General features: G+C 47.8%; 1 protein-coding gene across 3 annotated transcripts; it reads right to left on the reverse strand.

The window, feature by feature from the left end:
• Positions 1–765: 765 nt before the first annotated feature.
• On the reverse strand, positions 766–27,186 carry Rab7b (RAB7B, member RAS oncogene family). 3 transcript variants are annotated; one of them, XM_032915605.1, is made up of 6 exons: positions 27,064–27,186; positions 18,448–18,506; positions 17,624–17,750; positions 16,918–17,133; positions 8,868–8,993; positions 766–2,646 (listed from the first exon to the last, which is right to left on the reverse strand). In XM_032915605.1, the coding sequence occupies exons 2-6, from the start codon at positions 18,498–18,500 to the stop codon at positions 2,569–2,571; spliced, it is 600 nt and encodes a 199-aa protein (XP_032771496.1). In that variant the 5' UTR covers positions 18,501–18,506; positions 27,064–27,186; the 3' UTR covers positions 766–2,568. The 3 variants fall into 3 exon arrangements, with proteins under 3 accessions (XP_032771496.1, XP_032771498.1, XP_032771497.1); XM_032915606.1 differs by lacking the exon at positions 27,064–27,186 and adding an exon at positions 18,792–18,899 and having other exon boundaries at positions 2,088–2,646; XM_032915607.1 differs by lacking the exons at positions 8,868–8,993; positions 27,064–27,186 and adding an exon at positions 18,792–18,899 and having other exon boundaries at positions 1,787–2,646.

Consider the following 27,186-nt stretch of genomic DNA (forward strand, 5'->3'; position numbering starts at 1 on the left):
AGAGCCTTTCCTTCAAGCTGCAGCATGTCCAGCAGGGCGAGGCCAGAGCTCCGTCTAGCTGAGAGCTCATTGCTTTCTCAGGAGCACCTGGTGAGGAGATGAGTCCTCAGGAGGGCTCGCCTCTAATGTCGGATGCTGTTGTTGCTGTCTTGAAATCTTAATTTTTGAACAATCTCATTTCATTACAGGATCCTGGAAATGATGCAGCTTTTATTACCTGCGACACTGTTGACATGTCAGAATATGCTGATACGTTTTGTTAAATTAAAATGCAAGCACCACAGTCTCTCCTTATCCAAGGAAACACTCCTGGACATCCCCCTCCCCCAGTTGATGCCTGAAGTCACATAGTACTAATCCCCTCCCAGGTGCTATGCTACCTCCTATCCACAAGCCTATGACCAAGTTTTGTGAATAAATTAGGTACAGCACGAGATGGACAGTAATATGATGATAGATGACTATGGGTCTGTACAAGCAATAAAAGGGTATAAATGCATATTTCAAAACTACTGTACTGTTCTCAGCCTTATCCTCTTGTGACAACATGGGCTGATGGCATATCTGGGCAATGAGATAGTGACAAGGGCACTGTGGCATAACTTTAGGTTGCTATTAATAGAGGGTTTGGAATGATGGCGGTTGATACATCTGAGACGGCTACAAAGTAACTGCTGGGTTAGATGTGCCGCATAGAGGGGGAGGAGTGACTGGCCTGGTAGGATGGCTTAGGAGCTCACCACACTACTTCAAGTGACACACACGTTGAAAGTTATAAGTTATTTATTTCTGGGATTTGCTACTTAATATTTTTGGTCCACAGTTGACCCACGGGTAATTGAGACTGGCATCACAGACCAAGGGGGACTATTGTCCCACAAAGGATTAAAAACAGGAAACACTATTTGTTATGTACCTTTAAATATGGTTCTTGTGTTCATTGTGGTGCTGAACTCTCCCCCCTCCCCCATACCACACATCCCTCCACCGACTGACTTCCGGGAGAGCCACACCTGTGTATGACAGGGATAAATCATTCATCTCTGAGGGACACAGGGCTCACTGTTCCTGTGACCACTGCCCATGGGGAGTTGCTTTATCCTTCAGAGCTAGGTGGGAACAGACAGGGACCCCAGGACCCCCGCTTGGTGCCCCCTGACCACCTGTCTCTCAGTGAGATCTTTGGGGTCAGTTGCTTCCTAGAGATGAACACCTCTGATCTGCTCAGAACTCAGAAAAGAAGACTTCGGAGGAGACAGGAATGTCTGGTAGGCATGAGGTATGAACTTGACCATTGTAGATCCTGAAAGTTCATCCCGTCCACCTCTTTTAGAATGGGCCAACCTATCTGTGCTGTGTGAAGCCAGAAGAAAAAAACAAACCAAGTTCTAGCTTTGAAATGTACAGGACACAGACTCCATATCTCTCTACGTACCTTGCTCTGGGATCTGTTACTGATTTTGATTTGTTCCCTGAATCAAGTATCCTGAAGTTTTTACCCAGGACTTTTTATTTATTTATTTATTTTTCTACCCAACTAGCCCAGGTCTGACATTCCTACAGCCTGGGAACAAGTTTCAGCCATTTTCTTGACAGAAACACCAGCTTTTCAAGTATCCCCAGAACTCCCTGGCCTGGAAGTAGAGGACACTTCTGCCCCCTAGTGGCCAGTCATCAAATGCTCAAGGTACGTTCTGGGAACAGGGTATCACTGGCCTTTTTTCTCTAAGGCAGCAGCTTTGAGTCCTCAGGGAAAGAGCTTCCACATGGAAAGTAGCACGCTGTCTATTGCCTCGGGGCCTTGGCCTTGCTGCTCCCTCTCCTGACTCCTGTAGCTTGCACTGTAACTGTCAGCCCAACTGTCACATCACAGGGAAGCCTGCTTGGCCCCTTTGTTTAAAATAGCACCTCATTGCTGTCCTCTGTCCTGATGGTGTCTGCTGTCTGTCCCTCTGTCTCCAGGTGTGCCTCTGGGAGGCCAGGACTCCTGCCTGTTTTGTGTGTTTCCAGACATCAACGCATCGTACATAGAAGGCATCAAAATGCTTGCCGAAGGAGTAAACGTGTGTGGCCACACCAGTGAGTGGGATTTAAATGGAGTTTATGGTCCTCAACTCACATTGGGATATGGGGAACCTGGGGAGCTCTCATTTGGCAGAGGGCACACGGAGGCCTGGTCAGTTATGGAAGCCGTTTGAACACCCAGGAAGCAGGAACAACTGGTTTTATCTTGCTCCCTCAGCTCTCCCTGGAAGAAGCCGTGGGAAGTCTCAGGCCTGTAGGCTTCTGCCTGTCAGGAGCGGTCCGTGTCCTGGCTGCTGAGGGAGTCAGAGGTGCATTTCCATCCAAAGCTCCTCAGTGCTCAAGGGAGAGGCTTGTCTGCAGAGACGCGCAGGATTGTGTTGGAGGAGAGGAGAAAGAAGAGCTTGAGTCATCAAGACTCCCATGATTTCTCTGGAGCCAGGGTTTGCCTTGTGACAGTCTCTCCTGCTGCAGTGGCTCAGCCTCCTTGCTGAGTACCGGCTTGAGGGATTGAGCATCGGGAGTCTGGAAGGAGGGGGTCCAGGATCAGCAGCATTTGCTCCTCGGTTGGCCCGGAGAGAGCTTGATGGAGTCTGCAAGGTGATTCTCGGCGATGCCTTGGTACTGGGGAGGAGACAGGAGTCAGTATTTACAGCCTGAGGTCTAGAGAGCCCTGATAGTCAGTGGGCCGGGTCACTGGACATTCCGTCTTCTCTCTGTGATATTGCTGGGACACTGAGAACCAGACAGGAAATCCTTGCCTTCCTACCTTCTCTCCCTTCCCCTCTCTGCCCTGCCTCTTCCCAGGAGTCCAGAGTATTTCAGAGGAAGGATTTTAGGAGCTTGGGCCTGACTTCCAGCCAGGTCTCATAGCTTCCCACTCCCCAGAAGGGACAACTGAGGTGATACGTGAGCTCGGGCAGAGATGACAGGTAACCTCTCATCCTTGGTAGATGCTTGTCCCACAAACATTTCAATACCCACCATGTTCTCTGTGTTCCAGGCCTTCCCTGCTCTTCTTGCTGGGCGTCTGGGGGAGCCCAGCTGTCACTCTGTCCCCACCAGGTGTAGGGAGACTTGCCCTACCAGTTCAGCATCTCCAAGCCAACTTTCTTCCCCTCCACCAAACGATCCAAGCTCCTATTACTACAAACAGCCAGGGTCGGCCCTCACCATCTAACAAGCCCCTGGGTGCCCACCAGGCTCCCTTCCTAAGAGCCTTTATCCCTTGGCTTCAGGGAAGACCGGGAGTTCTTCAAGATCATGAACTTCCTTTTTTGTTTCTTTTTTTTAAAAGTTAGGATCCCCCCATCATTGGGAATCTCAGCCGCCCTGCCTCTGCCTGGGTATTAGGGTTACAGGTGATAAGGTCATGGGTCCCACAGACAGACAGGTAGCTGCTGCTGCTTCTGAGTTATATTAGGTGTTACGGTGTGAGTCTACCTGTGGGTGTGTGCATAGGAGTAATGGTTCTCAAAGAGGTCAGAGGTCAGAGGTCAGGGGGTGTCAGATCCCCTGGACCTAGCACTGCAGATGCTTGTGACTGGCCTGACATGGGCACTAGGAATCAAACACGGGTCCTCTAGAAGAGCAGAGAGTGCTATAAACCACTGAGCCATCTCTCTACCCGGAAAGGTTTCTTCTTAAAGGTACCAGGTTCTTCCCTGCTGTGGCTACAGTGCGGTGCTCCATCTGCAGCCAGTGCTGTATGTAGTAAGGAGTGTGAGAGCAAGAGTACACCAGCTCTGTGTGTTCACAGCTGGGCGACACTGGTTTGAATACAGACCTCCTGCATGCTAGACAGAACTGTACACGGAAACCTGTCTCAAGTCACCTTTCCATAGATACTCCAGGGACAGGGCCATGCCTCTGGCTTTTATTTTCTCCACAGCACCTAGGTGCAGGTCAGGCTCCTAGCTGGTAATTGTCAGCCAAATGTAACCATGAATGTGACCTCAGAAATTATCAGGTTATTAGGCCTGCCCTGCTGCACTTCAATAATAGTGGTCCCCAAAGACACCCAAGGGGCAATCTTCCTTCCCAAAGCATTTCTCAGGCCCCTCTTATAGGGTCTCAGGGCCAGCAAAGCATCAGCTGCCCTTAGTTACCTCATGTGATGGGCACTGACCATTTCTTGGCAAGTGCATTTGAATTATTAGAATTTTAAATTAGGATGCGTATGTAAATAGGAAGAATCAGCGCTTAGGGTTGTGTGAGGTAGAAGTCTGCCCTCACGGGAGCTCCAGGAATGTCCCCATATCCCAGTTTGATGTCCTTGTTCACTGGTGTCACTTTGTCACCCGGTGAGCCCAACCACTCTGCGGCATTCTGCTCGCCTCCTGAAAACCCCTATGCACGGTTTCTCTCCACAGCAGCCATCTTTAATTAAACGTCTTCTCTGTACAGTGTTATGTAAAATACTCACAAAAAAAAAAAAAACTCATAAGAAAGACATTGTTGATGCTGGTCAGCTAGGGCAGCTTAGAAAGGATACATGAGTTGTGTAAAGTCACACACAGTGAATAGAGGTAGAAGCAGGATTCTGCAGAGCACAACCCTCCCTGCCTCCCCACAGCCCAAGGTTCCCTCCTTCCTGCAATGGCAACTCTCTGTTTACCTCCTCTGAGCTCCAGGGTTGGTGTGAAGGAGCTCACGACCTCTCTAAGAAGGGCCAGGTCTCAGGCAGCATACATGAGTTGTTCTGTGGCCCCTAACACATATACAGCAGAGGACTGCTGGTCTGGCCTCATTGAGAGAAGATGCACCTAACCTCAGTTTGGTGAGGTGGGGGTGTGGGGTGGTGACAGCCTCTTGGAGACAGGGGTGGGGCTGGAGGGGGGAGGAATGGAATGAGGAACAGTCAGAGGGCAGACCTGGAGGGGGATAATGATTGGACTGTAAAAAGATTTAATAAGTAACAACAATAATAATAAGACAAGAAGAAGAAGAAGAAGAAGAAGAAGAAGAAGAAGAAGAAGAAGAGGAGGAGGAGGAGGAGGAGGAGGAGGAGGAGGAGGAGGAGGAGGAGGAGAAGGAGAAGGAGAGGGAGAGGGAGAGGAGAGGAGAAGAAGAAGAAGAAGAAGAAGAAGAAGAAGAAGAAGAAGAAGAAGAAGAAGAAGAAGAAGAAGAAGAAGAAGAAGAAGAAGAAGAAGAAGAAGAAGAAGAAGAAGAAAAAAAGAAGGGCCAGATCGTTGGAGGGAATGTCAAAATATGTTTGCAAACATGTAAAGATGTTTATTAAAATCCATGTGGATCTTACATTCCATCCTATAACATGTTGGTGGGAAATTTCTAATTCTAAGTGCATATACACTGCTGAAAGATGTGCCCTATTGGGCACCAGTGTCCTGGGCACCTGAGTACGATGGACACCCCAGCGCCACCTGCTGGAAGTCCTGGCTCTTCACCTCCTGTGACCCGCCATAGCCTCAGAAGCCTTGCTGGCTTTACCACCCCTATTGTCCCCTGACCTCATCCTCTTCAACACTGCATCTTCTTCTCTCGTAAACTAAACTCATAGCTGACTTCTTGCACGAGCCCCAATGAATTGAAGCCTGGGCCACTGGATCTCTACCCTTCTTTCCTTCTTCCCCACATCTCCAAAGACCTGCCAAATCTACCTGCAAACACTTTCTAAACACGCTGCCTCTGAAACATGGCCACCTTGTTCCCCTTGCCTCCAGCTGCCTCCGAGTCACCCCACCTTCACCACAGTCTCCTGCTTCACTCTGTTGCCCTCCTGTGTCACATTCCTGTGGAGAGAGAATATCTTGTGTGTTGTATGGATGCAACACCTGTCAATTAAAAAGCCGATGGCCTATGGCTTAAGCAGGAAATAGAGGTGGGACATCCGGGAAGCAAAAAGGATTCTGGGATAGAGCCAGGCGGAAGATTCGCTGGGAAGATGCGATGAGATGGACGGGTGGAACCTGAGCACGTGCGGCAGAATGTAGGCTAGAATAAATTGGAAATGTTAAGTTATATCTAGTCAGAGAAGAGCCTAGCTATATGGCCAAGGTATCTGTAAATATATTTTGAGTCTTGAGTCTTATTCTTGGGATCATGGAACAGGGAGGAAGAGCTAGGGCTTGACTTCCACACCCCTGAGCCTGACTGCAATGAGGCCCTATCATGAGCCCTCTCATGGCAGCTCAGGATGTGTTTATGGGATGGGATTGTTTTCATTTTATAGGTAGGGAAACTGAGGCACGGATCAGTCGAATGTTTTGACAGGCATGCATCTGAAGCTACCAGGACAGGACTTTATCGAGATCCATCTGTGTGCAGCCACCGTGCCTGTGACGTCCAGGCCTCAGCTCAGTTTCCTGTACGAGGATCAGGAACTGTGATGAGGTCACCGAGCTCCTTTTATTTGCAGAGAAAGGATTTTAACAGGAACAAGCAGACAGTTGCCACCTGCTAGTGTCCTCAGGTGATTAAAATGGAACAGTAGGAAGGTTGTGCTTTAACTCCTAAATTGGGAGGGACGTATGATAACCACATAAACACACTGGCAGTGGGCTGTGGAAGATTCCATGCCGCCGACTGTTTAGCCATAATTGTACCACACAATCCTGGTAAGTTGTGATAAGCTGTCTTGGCCAATGGTACAGGCACGCTCACCTGCATGTTAGGAGCCAGCGTTCCTGACTGTGTGGCAAAGCCATGCTTGCAGACCTGGCTACTCTCTGCTGTTCCTTCACAGGAAGCAGGGAGGGCCGAAGGCTGACCTGAGGTCCAGGCTGGGCCACGCGAACTGAGAAAGCTCTTAACTTTTCCCCTGTGCGGCTGCTGGAGGCAAAGGCTGCCTGTCTTTACCGACAGGGTCTTGAGGCATTCTCTTCAGGGCAGCACGGGTCATGCAAGTCAGTAGGTCACGCACGGTGAGGGCACCCATTTCCACCTACGGGATGCCTCTAGTCTCCTAAGCACCCTTGTTCTCCATTTAAAATCATTGCTCTGACAATGGTTACCTTTGCTGCCTGGACAGTGTCGGGCACACATGCTGTGCTCTACACAAGCTTTTAAAGCCATCATATTGAAGCACCTAGATCTTCATCTTTCTGATGAGAGGCTGTCAGCAACTCCTATAGGCTGTGGATTCCACTCGACTAAACGAATGCTTGGTCCCAAGAGACTTCTATCCCACCGTGAGGACTGGCCTAGAGATCACTTCTGAAATCTCCACTGAATTAGAATCTCCAGTGTGAGGCACAGGACTGAAGTTCTTAGAGATTCCACAAGGTGTTACTGAAAAGACCTTGTGTAAAAGCACCCTAATGGTTATAGCCTCACATGCACATGCTGTACCCTTCATAACTGTGTCAACGCTAGTATGTCTTTGCTTTTGAAGGTGTATGTATTCTCAGAGCAAGACCAGCAAGCCAGTGAGATCATCGAGACCATGGCAAGACTCACCTGTGATGACACTCGTGTGGAAGCTTGCTGAAAGAATATTAAGGACTCAGCGGATGGTGGAATGATAATTGCTGAGGTCCTAGGAATCGTCGCATTAGCTATCACAGCTAGAGTTCCCCTCATAAAGCAGTTCGAACTGCTGAAGTTGTTAAAGACTGGTGTATGCATTCTTATGAACTTTGGACTCGATAACAAGATAGACAGGGAAACAGTTGATGACAGAGGAGTATTGAGACAAGCTGAAATACTCACTGGAGGTCAATTAGAACTATTAAGGGATCAAGTGACATTGAAAGGGTCAATGACAGCAAGTATGATTGGGAGAAGGTTAAAATGCATTTGTTAGGTCGTCCTAATTCTTCTCAAATGACTTATGATTTGCAGCAAGAAACCGTAGAAGCATTTTCAAAGAAGCTGCCTACTAGAGCAGGGACGAACGTCATAGTATGTCTTGTGGATGGTGTAACTTCATTTCATCCCATGAATCATTTTGCTAAGTTTCTTGCTCTCGTGATTTTTATAATTCTCTTTGTGGTGATAACTTTATTGGCTTTGAAGTGTATTTATTTGCATAGAATGATAGACAACTAGATAGGCAAAGGCCACGTTTACTGTGTAACTCCATCATTCTCCAACAATAATTGTTATCCCTTGCAGATCTGCTTAAAACAAAAAACGCGGGAAGATGGAGTGATGTGTATAGTAAGACCTTTGTGTCTGGCTTTGAGTGAAATGTTTCAGCCAAGCCTTTGCTATGTTTGGGCCAATCAGAAGAGGCTGAGAAGTTGTTATGAGACTATTTGACCCTTGAAAAATGTTCTCTGTCTACAAGGTCTGCACTTGGTGCTACATGAGAGCTTACAGATGCACTAATGTTGATCCTAAGACATCTCTGGCAAACCTGGAGTTCTTACTTTTGATTATGGCCAGCTATGGTCAAAAGGGACCGAGATCCGTGTGGGTTGTCTGCTCACACAGGCAGCAAGGGCAAGACAATGTTGATAGTTGGAACCTTCCCCAGTCCCAATTAACCTTGTACAATGTTTGGATAAAGTAACTGGAGTGAGCTGGCTGGGTGACAGCCTTCTTCAAAAGGCTGTACCCTTTTGCTCCTTTGGAAAAATGAAGGCTTAGCATCTTGGTGAGCGCCTCTCTCTACTGCAGCACCTATGACCAGCATCAATCAATAACAAGGGCTGTGGTAGCTGGCCAGACTGCAAAACCAACTAAGCGCTTACCCCCATGTACTTACACCTCTGGCTTCTGTGGCACCAGAATTGCTAAGCCCATTCAACTACCGAATAATGAAGACAATGAGAACTCCTATCCCCTCCATGCCTTTATCTACGCCCGCATTTTCTCCTTTGGAAGATCCTGAGGATCCCGCCTAGGGCAGTTCTGACGGTTTCCACTCCTGCATCACTCACCCTCAACAGAGCCCGGCTGGCCAGAACCTCAAAGGCCTGCACCACATTGATGTCATTCTTCGCACTCACTTCAAAGTATGGCATGTCCTTCTCTTTACACCATTCACGGGCCACCTCCTGGGGCACCTGAGGGAGAGAAAGGATCACCGTTCTGCATGGCTGTTACCATGGCCACTGTCTTTGTTGCAGCTGTGGCTTCATTGTGGGTTGTTCCCTCCAGAACTCATGTTGAAACTGCTCCACACTGTGATGGCGCTGAGTAAAGGAGGTGAGGCCTCAGAGGGAGATTAGGTCAAGGACGGACATAACACTAGGAAGATAGCTCAGTGGGTACGAGCATTCACTGCCCAAGTATGAGGGCCTGAGTTCAAATCCCCAACACCCGGGTATAGCGGCCCAGTGCTGTGGGCCAGAGAGAGGCGGATCCTGAGAGGTCACTGGCCAGTCAGCCTCACAGACATGGCAACCTTTGGGTGCAATGACAGACTCTGTCTCAAGGGAATAAGGACATTCATGATAGAGAAGGACAGCTGATGGCCACCTTGGCCTCTGCACATCCGTAGGCACATACTCCTTCCTCAACATGCACACATGCACACATGCACACATGCACATATGCCTGAGCCCTACACAGCATATGCATTTTAAGAAGAAAGGATAAAAAGGGGTTGGCGCCCAAGGGAGTAAATCTCTTTTTTGTGGGACTAAGAGTGGTTTGTCAGGAAGTGAGGCCACCCTCAGATTTTGAGCACCCCTCATCCCATTCTCTTCCATTTCCTGTTACCATTGCCCTTGCTTCCTACCATCTCCCCAGCCCCATGATCATACCACATGGCCGCTGCCCCTCTTGATGACTGAGGGCCTTTCCTGTGTCTGTAGCTTCATATTTTATCTTTTCGGATTTTAAAAACGATTTATTTACTTATTATGTATACAGCATGTATGTCTGCATATACATCCCAGTAGGCCAGAAGAAGTCACCAGATCTCATTACAGATGGTTGTGAGCCACCGTGGAGTTGTTGGGAATTGAACTCAGGACCTCTGGAAGAGCAGCCAGTGCTCTTAACCTCTGAGCCATCTCTCCAGCCCTATTTTTTTTTTTTCAGTTCTTAACATGAATCTGTGAGGTGGGTGTTGCCAATGTTATTTTATAGATGAGGGCCTGGGTGGTGGTTCTCAACCTGTAGGTTGTGACCCCTTTGCAGCTGAATGAGCATTTCATAGAGGCCACCTATAATCATTGGAAAATTAGATTTTACATTATGATTCACGACAGTAGCAAAATTATAGTTATGAAGTAGCAATGAAAATAATTTTATGATGGTGGGGTCACTCCAACATGAGGAACTGTATTTAGAGAGTTGCAGCATTAGGAAGGTTGAGAAGCATTGCCCTGGATAATTACCTTTTCCCAGGATACACAGCCAGGGCAGGATCTGGACATGGACTTGGCAGAATTAGATCCTACATAACTCGCTGGCTTCCTAAGACCTGGCTAAAAGCTTCCTCTCAACACTGGCTCCTCCTTCAGTCCCTCTAAAGGAGATGACCCCATCAGACACAGAACAGGCAGGGTGGGAACAGACAGCTTCCTCTCTGCCTCCATGCTGCCTGAGCAGATCCATGCAGGGGGGCTCCAGTCCCCGAATATCGGAAACAGGGTAGAGCCCTGAGCAGTGAGAAGGTTAGCCAGTGGTCAGACTCTGTATTAGGCACTTGATCACATGTCAACTCACCTAAGAGCATCCCTGCCACACACATACTATGAGATGGAAGCTATTGGCTCAACTTTATAGGCAGGAATACTGAGGCTCAGAGAGGTTCAGAAACATGCCCTGGATCACACAGCTCAGGAAAGGGAGAGCATGGATACAGGCCGGGCTTTGCACTCCCCTGGCATCTGAATTGCTGCTGAAGGACTCTATGTAAGAATCTTGTTCTTTGCTGTCACCCCATGAGACTGTAGGTCCCTTCAGCTTGGGCTCGGGACCTTTGACTTCTCAGCCTGTATATGTGAGCCAGCTGAGAGACGGCGTTACTCCCAAGTGCCAACAGCTGGATGCAGTTTGCGGCTACTGGGTATGTTCTGAATTACTCTGAGAGGGTGACCCACACCAGAGTGTGGTTTCTCGTTAGTTATTTTGAGGGGGAGATTACCATGTACTTTATATATGCTGTGGCTGGTACTTTAAAGGTTATTTAAATGTATTTAAGAGAATCAAGCTGTTTCTCTGGGAGAAAGGAGCATTTGCCCCCTTTCCTAGAACACGGGGCAGGTTGGGGAGACCAAAGGCCACCCTTCGTCACAATGTCCCTTTGTCACACTGTCTCCTCATTGCTTGCAGGTTCTGGGAACACCCGTCTGACTGAGATGGGGAGTCCCATTGCCGTCCACTGTCTCTGGTTCTTGCTCTCCTGGTCTCAGCACTGGCAGGAATGCCCACTAGCTCATGTCTTCTTTTCACAGTGCCTCCATTGTCCACCAGCACCACGCTGCCATTGTGAGGCTTGCGACTTAAAGACTGTGCTCAGCTGAGCAAGAATGTCTAGGCCTCAGTGTTGGCCTCTGACGCCTAAGGTTTTCTCCTTCCTTTGGGAAGAGGGACCCCAGTGTTGACGAGGAATGCTTCCTCCTGTAACTGGTAAGCCACGAAGACTCTTCAACCTGAGGGTAAATCCTCGACTGTTTAGAGCAGTGGTTCTGAACCTGTGGGTTATGATCATCTGAAAACACACATTTCGAATGGTCGAAGGAACCTCCAACCATAAATTCATTTTTGTTGCTACCTCATAACTGTAATTTTGCCACCGATCAGTGTCTCAGTTCCTAAGAGCATCAGAAAAACTTGTTTTCCACAGATTGAGAATGGCTAGTTTAGAGGGACACTTGAGATGTCTGTAGTAGTGACACGTAAATAATCACTGGATATTAATACCTTACGCCTGGATGGCATCTTTAAATAGTCATTAGATGCTAACACTGCCAGCATCCTGGGTACTCAAGGCGCTATGAATCTTTCAAAATCTTTGAGGGCAAAGTCTAGACGTGCACTTCCCTATGTCCAGTCCACTCTAGCTCCCACCTCCCCAGACCCTGAGTATCTAACTGCATCTAAGTTATGTAGCACTCATCGGTTACTGTCAGCAGTGGAGTGAGTGTAAAGTTAACCCTTTCTCCAGGCTGCAGTCTGCAGGGGACACTTTTAATGTCAGCCCCAGACTGTGTCAAAGGCTGATTGTTCACTGAGAGAGCGTGGAGGACATGACCTCAGCTGCAGCCGCAGCCACAGCCACAGCCACAGCCACGGACACGGACACGGACACGGACACAGACATGGATACGGCCACGGCCACGGCCACAGACACAGACACAGCCACGGACACGGACACAGCCACGGCCACAGTCCCTTCCCTTGAAGTAGACAGTGACCTCGGCGTCTGCCTGGTGAGACCTGCATTCATCTTATCTGCCACCCTGCTGATTGGTCTCAAAAATGACTGAACAGAATCTTCAGGGCATCGGTTGAGACTGTGCACCAAGCCACTTCTTTCTGGGTCCCCAGCCCCTGTCCCTAGAGAGGGCTGTCTAGGAGAGAAGCCATCAGACAGCACTTTTAGTTTTCTCTGCCAACGGCAGCTGTGAGTTGATGACTTTGAAGATCATCTTATCTTTTATGTTAAGAGTAATAGTTCTTTATAGCATAATAGTTATTTATAACTTAAGCTCAGAGGACTTTAAAAGTAAATCTAAGATGTGGTGCCTGGAGACATAGTGTTACTTTTGGTCACATAACATTTTGGTTCTGCCCGTTTTGACAAAGGCTAGGCTACATTCTAAACATTTGTTTACATTTATTTATTCATTTTACATTGTGTGTGTGCGCACACACACACACACACACACACACACACACATGGACATCAGAGACAAGTTGTAGGAGTTAATGCTCTCTTCCCATCAATGTGTCCCAGGCATGAAATTCCAGGCGTCAGGCTCTGGGCAGGTGTCTTTACTGCTGAACCATCATGCTGACTCCAGTTTGCATAATATTAATTGTGATGCTTTTCCGTCTTACAAATATTGAAAATGATTGCTATATAGATTTAAAATTAGCACGTCTGGGGGCCAGAGAGATGGTTCAGCAGTTCCTCTTGCGGAAGACCTGGGTTTGGTTCCCAGCACCCACAGGGCAGCTCAGTGACTGGACCATAACTCCAGTTCCAGGGCATCCGATGCCTCTTCTGAATACACATGGTGCCCTTACATGCATCTAAGCAAAATATTCCTTATACATAAAATAGAAATGAGTAAAGCTTTCAAAGAATTGGCTTATCTGAAACTACTTAGTGAATCTCCAAGAACAACAGAGACTATTTTAGAAGACGCCATTCTGATCCCAGTTGGTTGTAGGTCAGAACTCACCCCGCGATTGTGGAGCAAAGCATTCACACTCCCGAGAGTGAATCCCTTGCAGCTGAAATGTTACAGCCCCTTTCTCATGAGCTAAGTTTCCCCCACTATCGGTTTCTGCAGGAGGGGATTTTAAACAAAGGTGAGCCAGTAATTTCTTTAAAATCGTTCTGGCTGTAGGCATATGTTGGCATATGTATGCGTGTATTTCTCACAGCAAAATGTACACCACATAAGAGCTAACATTGTAGTCGCATTTACACATACAATTCAGAGCATGATGTACATGCCTGCTCTCGAGTGACCACTTCTGGGGTCCAGAATTTCCTCCTCCCCTAATCTAGCAGTGTATTTTTAAATACGTATATTCCTTTGATTAATAGGAAACACTACTGTCTTTTCCAGGCCTGTCCTTTAGTGGTATTAAGGAGGATACAATTATAACATTTCCCTTATTCTCAAATAGTCTAAGGGAACACATCTTCCAGTTGCCATGGCAGGGAAGAGGTTGGAGTGGACCCAGGGCATGCAGGGAACATGGTGGACCATGGTGACTGGTTCAGCCAGGGTTCTGAAAGGGATTTTGCCCGCCCCTCGGCTCTGTGTCCATGACTGCAGGCTTCCTAGATACCATCATTTGACTAGTCTTCATTTTCCTCATCCCAAACAGGGGTTGATAAACTCTTTGCTAGCTCAGCACCAGAGTGAAGAGAGCTGGGTGCAGGAACTTCCCCGCTCAGTTCTTGGCTTTACAATATCCATGTTGTGTTAAGTCTCTCTTTCCACTTCTTCCTCCTTACTTCCCTGAACTCATTTCATTATTGTTCAGTACATCTGGTTCCTACTAGGCCACCTCCCTCCAAACTTCCTTTATCCAAACCATCTCTTATCCGCCCCATTTGATGGCCATGGCTTTTCCCTGGGTCTCCATCTCCAGTTTACCATCTCCACTGTGGTCATTCCCCCAGATGATGGAGGGGTTTGGCTTGCCTGGTACCTTGTTGCTTCTTCCAGTCCTTTATTCTTGTCTAAAGCAAAACTCAACCCCTGGGGCTTGGCTCAACCCTATCCTATGAGCCATGACCTACTCTACACCCAGCCAGGCATCCGTCATTTGTTGAACACTTGCAGTCCGCTTCCCTTCTCCATCAGCACACGACTGCCACTACTCAGACTAGCCAGAACTTTTTTTTCTGCTATCAACCTCTCTGCTTTTCCATCTTCTTCTCCACAGAAGCAAATCCAAACACAAAACTGGTCTTCCTCTTTTCCACCACAGTTTTCCTCTCTTTCCAAATTCTGCACACCCATCCTACCCTGCTCTCTAATAACTGATGCTCTAATAACTGCCCTGCCCCGTTTCCTCCAGGTTTCCTCAGAGCCCTCCTACCCTTTGATTCTCCAACTTGGAAAGGCTTCAGTCCCAGGTCCTTGCATGTACTAGCATGTACTCCAGCAGGGCTGTTGAAACACATTCCACAGATGCTACCTAAGCTCCCAGCTTCCTCCTTCAGCTAAGCCCTCTGTGTTATGTCACCTCTTGTCATTGTCCTCCACAAGCTCATCCTCTGGTGTTTGGATTCAATTGCCTGAGTAATCAGAATCCGACCCTAAGTTGTACTCATTTGGAATCTTTAACAGCTAGAGAGATTCTAAGTAGCCAACCTTTACCAGGATTCTTAAGCCTCCTTTTTGACTTTGTCACCACTGGACAGTGGCACCTCTTACTTCACTGAGAAAGCTCTGGCCTCCTTCTCTTGAACACCCTCAACTTGACATATAGGTATATGAAAGGAATGTTAAAATGGATGTTGGATCTCAGTATTGTAATCTGATAGACTTCAGGTGTGCAGTGGGGTGGCCATAAAACCATGCGTATTTCCAAGGGCTCATGATGAAGAGTTGCTTAGATAACACCAATGCCCACAGCATGAACACAAAAGGCTCAGAAGGAAGTATTGGGTAAGACTCCTTGGAGAAATCTGTGCTGTAACTATTTCTGCCTCCCATAGGAGTCAGTCGGAAGAGGGCCGTGAGGTTGGTTGCTAACAGATGACCTCTAGAGCTTGGTAGACATGAAAGGCTGGGGTCTGCATATACCTCAGGGTCCCATGGTGAAAGATCATGAGGTGGAGAGAGAACTGGCTCCTTAGAACATGATCAGAAGGCCTGAGTATGTTCCATAGAGGAACAGCAAGGTTGGAGCTCCTAAGAGGACTGATTGGAGCTAAGGAAGAAAGCAGGGGAGTGCACAGTGTATACTGTAGAGCACACTGAAATGTTACCCACTTAGAGAGTCTGAGAGACCCAAAGGAATGGCTCCCAAAAGAGGAACCTTACCACATGTGCCAGGCCCAAGAACATAAAGAAAGCTGCACCAAGGGAGACCCACAAAACAAGAACTGTCCTGCTCCCTGACCACTTCTCCTTCTTCCTGCTTCCTATTTCACTCCAGACAGGACTATACCCCAAAGCTCCTATCTGACCTAAACAGATGGGGAGTGTGGACTTGTAAAGCTAATAACGAAGCTGGCCCAGTGAGGAAAGAAACAGAGACTTGGATTACTGTCTGAGACAGGATGTCTGACTAACATTGAGTCTCCGACTTGAACTGGCCACACGGAGCTGAAGACTTGTTCTCAGCCTACACTTCTCCCCTGAGGTTTTGTTCTTAGGTATCCCCAAATTGCAGGTTCCCTAGCTGCTTGAGGTTGTCCTCCAAGCTTCTCAGATTCTGGACACCCAGACTAAACATGTCTTCTCTGAACAGGGATCTTGCTTCTCTGCAAGTGGGGACACCTGAAAGCACCCTTTCTGTCTCCCTCCCTCCTCCTGTCTGCCCCATACTTCATGGTACTAAGTTTTGGGTCAACCTCCTGAGGTTTTCTGTTTGAAGGATTGTGAAAACAGAGTTCAGGTACGATGACTCCCATCATGGTTTTCCATGAGGAATGATGAGAGAATGTGGTTCTAACAGCTCCTTTAGGTACTCTTTGGGCTTTGATCAGCACAAAATACCTTTGTGCCATGCATTACAAGTCAAGACAATCACTACTCCTTTTCTGTTTGCAAGTAAAGGTTAAAGAACTTTCCACTCAACAGCCCTGTGATGGCTATGACCTATACAGGTGGATCACTGTAGTCATGGGGTAGACCAGTTGTCAAAGGCTTCATTGGCTATCATAGGTATGTATAACTTAGTGAAAAATGATTAGTTGCCTAGCAAACATATCCAAGAATTGATACCTTTAGATCCCTGTGTAACTCCAGGCAGAAATACTGTTCAAAGATGAAATCAAATTCCACCAAGATCTGACTCTTGGCTCCTCTGAGGTCTTAACTCTCTGGCTCCCAATGGAGTCATAATGCTTCTATAGCCTAGAACCCACTTCTGGACTTAGATGGCCTTTCCCTGTGATCTCCAAATCTCCAAAATTTATAACTGTCATTGCTTTTGCCACATTGTACCATAATTGTCACTATTAGACTGTAGATTTCTTGAGGCAAGAACTCTGTCAGCATCGTACATGAGACCCAACACAGCATGGGATATTGGGATATGCAGCTGTTTCGTACAGTTTGTTGAGTGAGTGAGTGAGTGAGTGAGTGAGTGAGTGAATGAATGAATGAACAGTACCTTCCTATCTTCCAGATCGATTTTGTTGCCCAGCACCACCATGGGATATGACTGCTCCATAGGGACGATCTTTGCCAGGACATCATCCCTCCAGATATCCAGGGCTTCAAAGGACTCTGGATCAGTAACATCAAATGCCAGGATACAGCGATCGGAACCTTTGTAGAATGTTGATACCATTGAGCGGAACCGCTCTTGACCACCTGTGTCCCAGATCTGGAGAGGAAGAGCAGCGCCCCATGGGGCTCTGGTGAGTGGCTGAAGGGAAGCCCAACAAGGTTGTATCATGCCAAAGACCTCATTTCTGGATGGGGAAAATCCTAGTGTAAGTGTCCTTCCACACCCAGGCACTGCACTCTTACCCCTTCCCCCTCCCCCAACTCTACCATAGCCCTTAGCTCTCACTTTTCCTATAGTTTATCAGGGTAGAGGTTATTAGTCCAGCTCCCAACAGTAACTATGTTTTTGGCTTTGTAGGTCACCTGATCTTGTTATACTGTTCACTTCTGTTATAGTAGATAAACAAGTAGGTGTGCCTATGCCCCAGTGAAGAGACTAGGGTTAGCTCAGGTTAGCCCATGTACTTTGCTTATCTCTTTCCAGATCCTCTGAGCTTCTAGTATATGTTGCTATGTACATGAGACCCAACACAGCATGGGATTTTTTCAGGCATGTGTGTAGTAAAGAGACAGAGGGCACTGCTCACCTGAAGCTTCAAAGTTGTGTCATCCAGTATGATAATTTTGGAGAGGATGCTGGCCCCCAGTGTGGTCTGGTATTCCTCAAAAAATGTCTTATGTACATATTGATGAAGGAGAGAGGTCTTTCCCACACTGAGGAAAAAAATTTCACATGTGTAAACTCATACCTATAAATACACACACACACACACACACACACACACACACATACACACACACACCTATCCCATTCTTTCCCATTCTCAGGACATTACAACCCCCTGAACTGAAGTCGTGTCCTCTCTCTCTCTCTCTCTCTCTCTCTCTCTCTCTCTCTCTCTCTCTGTGAGCTTAAGAAAGAAAGGGCTTTGATACATGAGTGACTCAGGGTAGGAATAGACACAGAAGAATAACAGTTCATACCTTAGGTTGGGCTCAGGCTGCTCAGAGAATTGCCCAGATTCTGAATTTCTAGTATTGATAGTCTAGAGACCACCCTTTGGGAGAGCAAAGGATATGAAATAGTTTCTAAAATAGAAACCAACCAAAATGAGCAGTTTGGGATAAGGTTAGGCATCCTACAACAGTGTGTAGGTTTTTGTAGGGTGTAGCAAGACGTAGAAGGATCCAGAGATGAGAAGGGGCTACATAGCCAGTTAATTCAGAGCTGGACCCAAACCAAGAACTTGTTGCTGGCTACTCTCAGCTAAGCTCCTTTCCTAGGAGTAATAAGATGCAATTCTGTGGTCACTCTGACTCAGACAGGGTCCCTTGGAGGTGAGAGCACAGTCTTAACACTCGCAGGTGAGGCTCTTCTCCAGCAAACACCCAGCAGCCAGGCTTGGCTTACCCAAGTGCACCAACAATGATAAGTTTCAAGTCCACTTTCTTTCGGGGATTCATGAGGGGCTTCAGGGCCTGTGGGGAAACAGAAGTCATGTTCACACTGGCCAGTGCTTGTAGCCATTGTCACAGAAGCTAAGCCTCCCATACTCGGTCACTGCAGCCTTCCCTCAAGTGTCTTCCACTACTACACCCTAGCAATAACATTCAGCATCCCGTGAGCTCTGTCTTCCTCTGCTTTACCAGGATCTTGCTAAGGACTCTGGTCCTGAAGCACACATGACTCAGCACCCTGTACACCCCTCCCTCTACTTTCCCTTGCCAAGGTTCCAAGCCGGACAGCTCACTCACCCTTCAGTTCTTCCAGTCCTGCTCCGGGAGGTAGCCCAGAGTACCAAAGGACAGGACAGATCTGAACAGAGACCTCACACAACACAGCCTAGAACCAGGAATGGAGGCCAGCGTGGGGAGAGGGGATGGGCTGGGCAGGACAAGGGATTCATTGTCACCACTGCCTGGAGGCTTTGGATGGACAAGAACCCCTCCCCCAGCCAAAGCGTGCAGCACTTGCCAACCATAGGCTCTTTGCTGCAGCTGGAAGGGGATGGAATTGGTACACATTACTGGAAAGCTACTTGGCAGTCTGTGTGGCGAGCCTCAAAATAGCTCTGACCTCTACTTCTAGCAATTTTTCTACAGAAATCACCAGAAACTTGAGCAAACACTTCTTTTTCCCTTTCCACCATTTTATTGAGTCTTTGTGAATTTTACACCATGCACCCCAATTCCATTCATCTCCCCCGTCCCTTTGTATCCACCCTCTGTCCTTGCAACCTACCCTGCAAAAGAAAAGGAAAATGGGATGGAATAAAAAAGAAAATGGGGTCGAGGAAGATGCGGTATGTTACCGTGTGTCCCTCAGTATACCCATTTGTCCACACATTTTTACTTGCAAATATTCATTGCAATGAGTCATTGGTCTATTCCGAGGCCTCTGGTTTCTGCTGTGCTGTCTATATTTGATCCTCCCAGGGACTCCTCTCGGATATCCTGTTGTTGCCCTGTCTCATGGAGATCCTGCAGCTTTGGATCTGCAGGACTGGCCCTCTCACATGCTCCAGCAGATCATAGATGGGGCAGATTTTGGGGTTGGCCAAACTCAAAGCCCTTGATCTGGGCCTAAGAGGTAGCTAAGTTGTCAGCCTACCAACTCTCCTGTGCCAGAACCACTAGGGCAAGCTTTCCAGTACTGTATCAACTAGTTCACCCAATACCATAGTCAGCGTGGGGCAGGGTCAGCATTCCTATGCTCATGCTCTTGGTGTAGCTCACCTGCACACCTTTGACCAGAGTCAGCGCTACAGTACTGCCCAAGTAAGGTGCAAGGCCTGCTCTCCTGAGTACTGAAGCCAGGCATGGACCCAGCTCTTCCACTCTCATGACTTTGAGGTTGGTAACCAGCTCCCCTGATGTCAGGATCAGCTCTGCTGTGCTGCCTAGGTGAGGAGCGAGGCCAGCTCAGCATGGTGCCTCAGGCAGTAGTCTAGATCGGAGACATCTGCATGGCATGGGACATCAACACAGAGCTTGGCTACCATAGGACAATGGACTGAGACATGGCACTTGCCAGTAGCCTGGCCCCAGATGTCCCATGGCCTCAGGTAGCAGTGCAGGTGACTCAGATTAGCATGCCCCTCCCCACAACAGCATGGCCCAACGACGGTCTCTGGTGACAGCCCAGACCATCGACGCCCCTTGGACTTTGATGGTAACTTGGGCCACAGACATCAACACAGACTCCAGCTGCAGCAGGGCCATGGGCCCAGACATGCCCCTTGGTGGCAGCCAGAGCCAGGACCTCACCATGGTTTCCTCATACCTGCACTGTTGTAGAGAGCAAAGACTTTTACTTTTAAGACTGTCATTCCAGTATTGCTTATTAATACCCAGCAGTGATGAGGCACTTAGGCGAGGACACACGATGATGAATCTCTTACTAGTCAATGGGGCAGAGTATTTGGGCATTTTATTATATGTGGGGGAAATGTTCATGCTCTATGATCTCAGTGAAAATTTGTTGCTAAATTACATGTGCAAGATCATCTAAGCATTAACTAATATCACAATTGCATTATTATTTTTCAACGTTGGGGGCTTTGTGAATGCTGGCCGGGCATCATATGCACAGATCCCATGAAATAAAAAATGTATACATTGTAAATAGCTAAATCCAATTAATTAATGTATGTACTGCTGAACATAAACAAATGCACCCATTTCCTGTGAATAGAATATGAGAAAGCCCTGGACTTGGCACTGAGATCATCTAAGATGAAAAGCAAAGGACTTTCCCTAGGAAACACCAGGGAAAAAGGAACAGGGACTGAGTAACACTAGAAAATGATGCTGACAACATGGTGGGCCTGAAGAAGTGAGGCATGTGGTGTGATGATATTTCCTAGGAGAGAATGAAATAAAATTCTGGGGAGAGAGAATGCAAAGGGTGATTGATTTGCTTCAGGAGAGGAAGCAAGATTGAGGTCGACTATGACCATTACATTCCGTCCGTCCGTCCATCCATCCATCCATCCATCCATCCATCCATCCATCCATCCATCCATCCATCCATCCATTATTCTAGGTACTTAGCAAAAATTCTACATCTCCTAGGGATCTGGAGGCCAGGAACTAAGTATACTAACCTGGGCTGATATACTGCAACAATGTTGCTGCTCACAAAGGCAAGCAATCAAGAAGTGGCTGAGAAGTCTCTGAAAGGGGCGTCAGTTATCTCTTTGGAAGCCTCCCCAACCCCAGGAAACACTGTTTCCAAACACTTTGGTACAGTGTGTCAATTTAACTTAAAAGACCCCCCCCCACAACGTCTCAGAAGGCCTTAGAGTTTCCAAATGGAGGCAGAAGATGAGACAGCAGCAGTTGAGCGCCTGCCTGGGTTGCACCACACTATGTGCAGCACACTATTCTCACCATAGCTCTGAGGTGAGTACAAACAGGGCTCAGAGAACAGTTACCCCACTGGGCGATCGCTCAGTCCTACTGCAGTGCTGGCCTCACTTGAACAAGGCCTCCGCCCTTACCGACACAAGGTGTGTGTGTGTGTGTGTGTGTGTGTGTGTGTGTGTGTGTGTGTGTGTGTGTGTGTATGTGTGTGTGTGTGTGTTGGGGGTCGGGAGAGCCACTCATAACTCACGCAACACCACGCTATAGTAAACGGATGAGCTAGGATGGAGGCCACTGAAAGCTCTTCTGTGTCCTGGTGCCTTCTGATCACCAGAGTTTGGAGCTCTGGTGTCTGTGTACATGAACACATGTGTACATGGGATCAGACTTGATGTGTTCAACAAAGCCTTAGGTGGATTGGGAAAAGGCAACCAGAGGGATGAAGAGGTTCTATTAGAGCGAGGGACCTGGGGTTGCTGTGTGTGAGGACTTGCACTTAGTGGACACATCTAATGTGGAGGTGGAGGAAATGGACCATGCCGACATTTATTGGTCAGACACTCTGCTGAGAGTTTTGAAGACATGCAAATTAATAGCACATGCATGCGTTAATTGAATTAGTGTGCTGTTGTGCTTGATGCATTGTTTTGATATATTTACTGGCACAAATTGAGGTTTCTTATGAGCGTTAAGGTTTTAGAATGTTAGTTATTTTAGTGCATGCAAAATATTTATGGGGTTGGCACTATTATTATCTCTGTTTTACTAAGAACTAGAGGTTTCCAGGAGCTAATTTAGGGATCCCTAACAACACACAGCCTGTAGCGGGAGAGTATGGGTTGGAGCTGAGATTTAGATCCAGGCCTAGCTCTACAGACTGCATTGATGGCTGATACTGATCTCCAGTTTGACAGGATCCGGCATCACCTGGGAGACAAACCTCTGTGCACATCTGGGAGTGAGTTTCTGACTGAGGTAACTGAGGCAGGAAAGTACACCCTAGGCATGGACACACCATTCCATGGCCTAGGATCCCAGGCTGAATTGCAAACTGAGCACCAATGCTCCTCTCTGCTTCCTGGCTGCAAACGCAGCGCAAGCAGCGGCCCCGTGCTCCTGCTACCATGCTTTTCCCAGTCACGATGGTTTGCTTTCTCAAAAGGGGAGTCTAAATAAGCCCCCATTTCCTTAAATGTGTTAGTCAGGCATGTTGTCATAACCATGAGACATGTAACAAGTGCAAATGAGGTACTAATACACTAAGCAGTTTTTTAAAAAAGATTTACTTATTTTTTGGTCTGAGTACAGTGTTGCTGTCTTCAGACACACCAGAAGAGGGCATCAGCTCTCATTACAGATGGTTTGTGAGCCACCATGTGGTTGCTGGGAATTGAACTCAGGACCTCAGGAAGAGCAGTCAGTGCTCTTAACCACTGAGCCATCTCTCCAACCTAGCAGTTTGTTTTATATTAGAAAGGTGATTGAAGGCTGGAGCCTGCTAGGCAAACACTCTGTCACAGAGCCACACTTTCACACCTTTTTGAGGTGGAGTCTCATGTCGTTGCCCAGGCTGGCTTCAAGCCAGCAATTCCATGCCTCAGATGCCCAAGTATCTAGGACCATAAAATTGTGCCACTGTGCTGAGAGACTATGCCTGTTAAGTAAAGATGAATGAAACTAACATAGCTTGACCCTTTGAGGCCCCCTCAGAGCACATATTTGCTCTCCCTGAATCTCCACCAATAGCACACTTTCTTTTTGAAAATTAAATTAGTTAAAACTTTCATATATGTGTACTATGTTTATACCATTTCCCCTACCCTCGTATCTCCCCTCCAACCCTTCCCATGTTCCGACCTTGCCACACCCCCTCTCAAATTCATAGCCTCTTTTAATGCCAGACGTTCTACACACATGCCAATCAATCCACAGATATTCTGAAACACAAGGCCATTTTAAAAAGGGCCGGGTGAGGACGTACAAACACACGCTGATCATTTAAGTTAGACCCCGCCCCCGAATCTAAGCATTTGACAGGGTGTGATTGATCCCAAGCATCGGTGAGTCGAGTGCGTCTCTGAGCCTAATCCTACATATGTGTATCCTAGAGACACCCAGACAGAAACACAGACAGAAACACAGACAGAAACATGCCATCTAGGAAGAGAGGAGGAAAGGCAGAAGAGAGGCTGAGAGTTTCCATTGCACCTTAAGGGTATATATTTCAAAAATTAATTCTGCAATCTTAGTTTCTGTAGTTTAAAAATATCAAAGAATAGACCTACCTCTCCCCTCTTTTTCCCCCCAGTGTTACCCTGACTTAACCTCTCTTTGCAAAGCATATGTGACCTCATGGCTGTCCCAGAGTCATCTGAGTGTGATTTCCTATTTGGATGAATCACCGTGACTTTGGGGAGAGAGAGGCTGCCTCATGCCAGACAATGACTGTGACCAGTGGGGTCAGAACCCTCTCTCTTCCCTAATCTACCCATCTGTGACCTTGAGCTGTGAGTATTACTATTTTTGAAGTCTCTGTTCCCTCCTGGATAAAATGGACATCACCTAGGGCTGTGGCTTCCTCTGCACAGGGCACATATGTGTCATATTTATGATAGCATAATAAGATCTCGACGTTGGGAAAGATCCAGATAACAGATCTCGGGGATCTGATTTGCAGTGCCTGCCCTTTTTGATGATGTAAGCACGTGCTTGCCCTTTTTGATGATGTAAGCACGTGCTTGCCCTTTTTTTTTTTTTTTTTTTTTTTTTTCAGAGCTGGGGACCGAACCCAGAGCCTTGCGCTTCCTAGGCAAGCGCTCTACCACTGAGCTAAATCCCCAACGTGCTTGCCCTTTTTGATGATGTAAGCACATCCACTAGGGCTGCTGTTAAGCTACCAATGTCGAGGGTGCATAGTGCTTGCAGGACCTCGGTATCACTCGATCCAAGCTCTGGACTTGTGGGAAGCAGCCAGACATGCCCTCAGTGCTTGCTCCTCTCACCTGGGGTCAGGTTTCTCCTAGGGGCCACACCCTCCCCCAAATGCTCAATTCCTCTGCAACACCAGATGCTAGGGGAGGGAGTGTTAGGGGTGAGGCTGAGGTCTTTCCCTTGGATTTTACTTGCCTCTACTGATCCTAATAACTTCTCTACCCCTTCCACTGTCCTGATGCCCTTTCCAGATGTGCCTTGGAAATGTGCAGTCACCAAAGACTTCCATACCCTGAACCCAAAAAGGACAAACATTTGATGAATCTGACACCTAAACATAGCCTTGATCTCCCATTCGGGGAGTGACCTGAGCTGGCCCAGTGTCCGGTTCAGAGGAGTTGGTTTGGGAGCAGACAGCAGCTGGGCTCTCTTGACTACTACTCCTGGGCTTCAGATAGTAGCTGAGGTTCCCTCCCATGTCCTCCACCCCTGGCTGGGTGTAGCTACAACGTCCTTTTTGGCCTCTTTTCACTGGCTGACTCAGAGCTTCAAAGAGGGAAGCAAGGCATCTTTCTATCCACAAGGCTGAGTCATCTTCACTGTTACTTAACAGTGAGTAGCAGGCTCGGGAATGCTGGACCTGCCCAGCCAGCCCAGCCCACACAGAGCAGGACTCCAGGCAGGACCACCTCTTCTCTAGCTCCACCCCCACAGCGCTTCCAAGCCAGAGCTGGGACCCACCCGTTGCTTCTCTACAAAGCAAGGAGGACTGTGTTGCTGCAGAGCTCCTGGACCTGTGGCTAGTCTACAAGAACCCTTGAGGATCTCAGCTTTTACCTTCCCACGTCCCTATCCCACTGGCTCCAGCCAAGACCCAGCATAGTCTCTTGCCTTACTTGTCCTGGATGAGGTCCTACGCAAGTTGCCAGGGAGACCCGTGAACAGGGGCAGCTGAGAATTCTGCAGCAGTCCCAGTTTCTCTGTCCGGTCTTTCCTCTGCTTCTAGTCTTGCTCCACAGTTTCTCGTCTCCCTTTTTCACCCCGTACTTTATTCATTTTAACAGTGAACTCACAGGCTGAGCATAAGGCTTTCTGTTTGATGTGTTCTCAGGGCACAGGAGGCTTTGTTGCCTGCCAGGATCACGTGACAGTCTGCATCACCCAGCCATCCTTGCAGGTCTAAACCTGCTTCCTCCACAAAGCACACCCACAGCGCTGCTCTCAGAGCTCCCGGTTCTCATTCTTTAAGCAGTTTGGGGAGATGTTTTTCCTGCTTCCCCAAGTAGACTACCCGTACCCTAGACAGCACCTCTTATCTCTCTGTATATCTGTCCCCAAAGCATGGCGACTGATGCTGCAGGTACAGAAGCTTTTCTGAAGAGTGACATATCCATCCATGTGTCCTCTCTATGCATGTATCCATTCATTCGCCCATCCAGGTATCTGGACACCCATGTAGTGCACACCTGCTATGCAGAAGCACAGCATGTCTAAGGATACTCACAAACTACTATCTGCATAAGATCTTTGTAGTGGGGGACTGATCGATAAGCCCAAAACAATTCTTTTTAACAATAAGCAATGCTTAGCAATTATAGAACGCTTGCATTTTACAAAATGCCTTTATAACCCCAGCGATTCTGCAGTTGAAACTACTTGGTAGGCCAGCGAGATGGCTCAGCAAGGAAAGGTACTTGCCAGAACCCATGTAAGGATAGAAGGAGAAAATCAACTCAACGGAGCTATCCTCCGATCTCCACAAATATGCCGTGGTAAGTATGCATGCCTTTCATTCACAGAAAACATAACACAACACACACACACACAGACACACACCCAGATACACACACACAAACACACACACACAAACACAGACACACAGACACAGGCACAGTCACACACACACAGACACACACACACACAGACACACACATACACAGACACAGACACACACAAACACACAGACACACACATACACAGACACAGACACACACAGACACACACACAAACACACACCACAAAGAAACACACACACACAAAGAGAAAAACACACAAACATACAAACACACACAGAAAAACACACACACACACACACACAGACACACACACACAAAACACATACACACACACACACACACACACACACACACACACACACACACACACACACACACACACACACTGAGCAACAACAAACTAGGTTAGTATCCTAGTTCATCTCCAACTGCTCTTCACTGGGAGAAATTCTCATGGATTAGAACAAGAGGGCTATTTTCCCGCTTTGGGAGCTCATCTTTCTCTGATAGCTCCCAAATCTTCATCCCGGAAGGCACCATGTGCCAAGGAGCTGCCAGATGCCATACATAGGACCTAGCCCTCTTGGAAGACTCTGGTTTCTTTCAGGCCCTGCAGGTCTAGAGGCATAATGACAGCCAGCCTCCTTTGAGCTGCCTGTCCTGTCTGGTTTTGCTGCCCTTGCAGGTTCCCAAGCTGGGCCCCAGCTCCCTGTGATTGACAGGGAAGTCTTTTCTCTACCACACCCAGGAACTTTCTGCAGTGCAGGGGTCTTTGTGCTGGGTTAAAACCCTGCACCTGCTAGATTCTTAGCCTCGTTTCTGCACCCTATTTCGACCTCTCTTCACCACACACGAACAGTTCCGGCGCAGATGGGCACATGCAAGGACAGATAGGCTGCCTGGCCCCTCACAGCCACTGGCTGTACGGCACTCACCTCACACAGGTGGGAGTTCTGGGTCTGGGCCTCTCTTCCCTGAGTGGCAGTTTCAATCTGGCCAGTATTGAGAACGTAAACGGTTTTGGTGAGAGGCCACTTCCCTCTGAGTTTTCCTCCTCT

This window comes from Rattus rattus, chromosome 10 (assembly GCF_011064425.1).
Source record: "Rattus rattus isolate New Zealand chromosome 10, Rrattus_CSIRO_v1, whole genome shotgun sequence".
In the NCBI taxonomy this organism is placed as follows: Eukaryota; Metazoa; Chordata; class Mammalia; order Rodentia; family Muridae; genus Rattus; species Rattus rattus.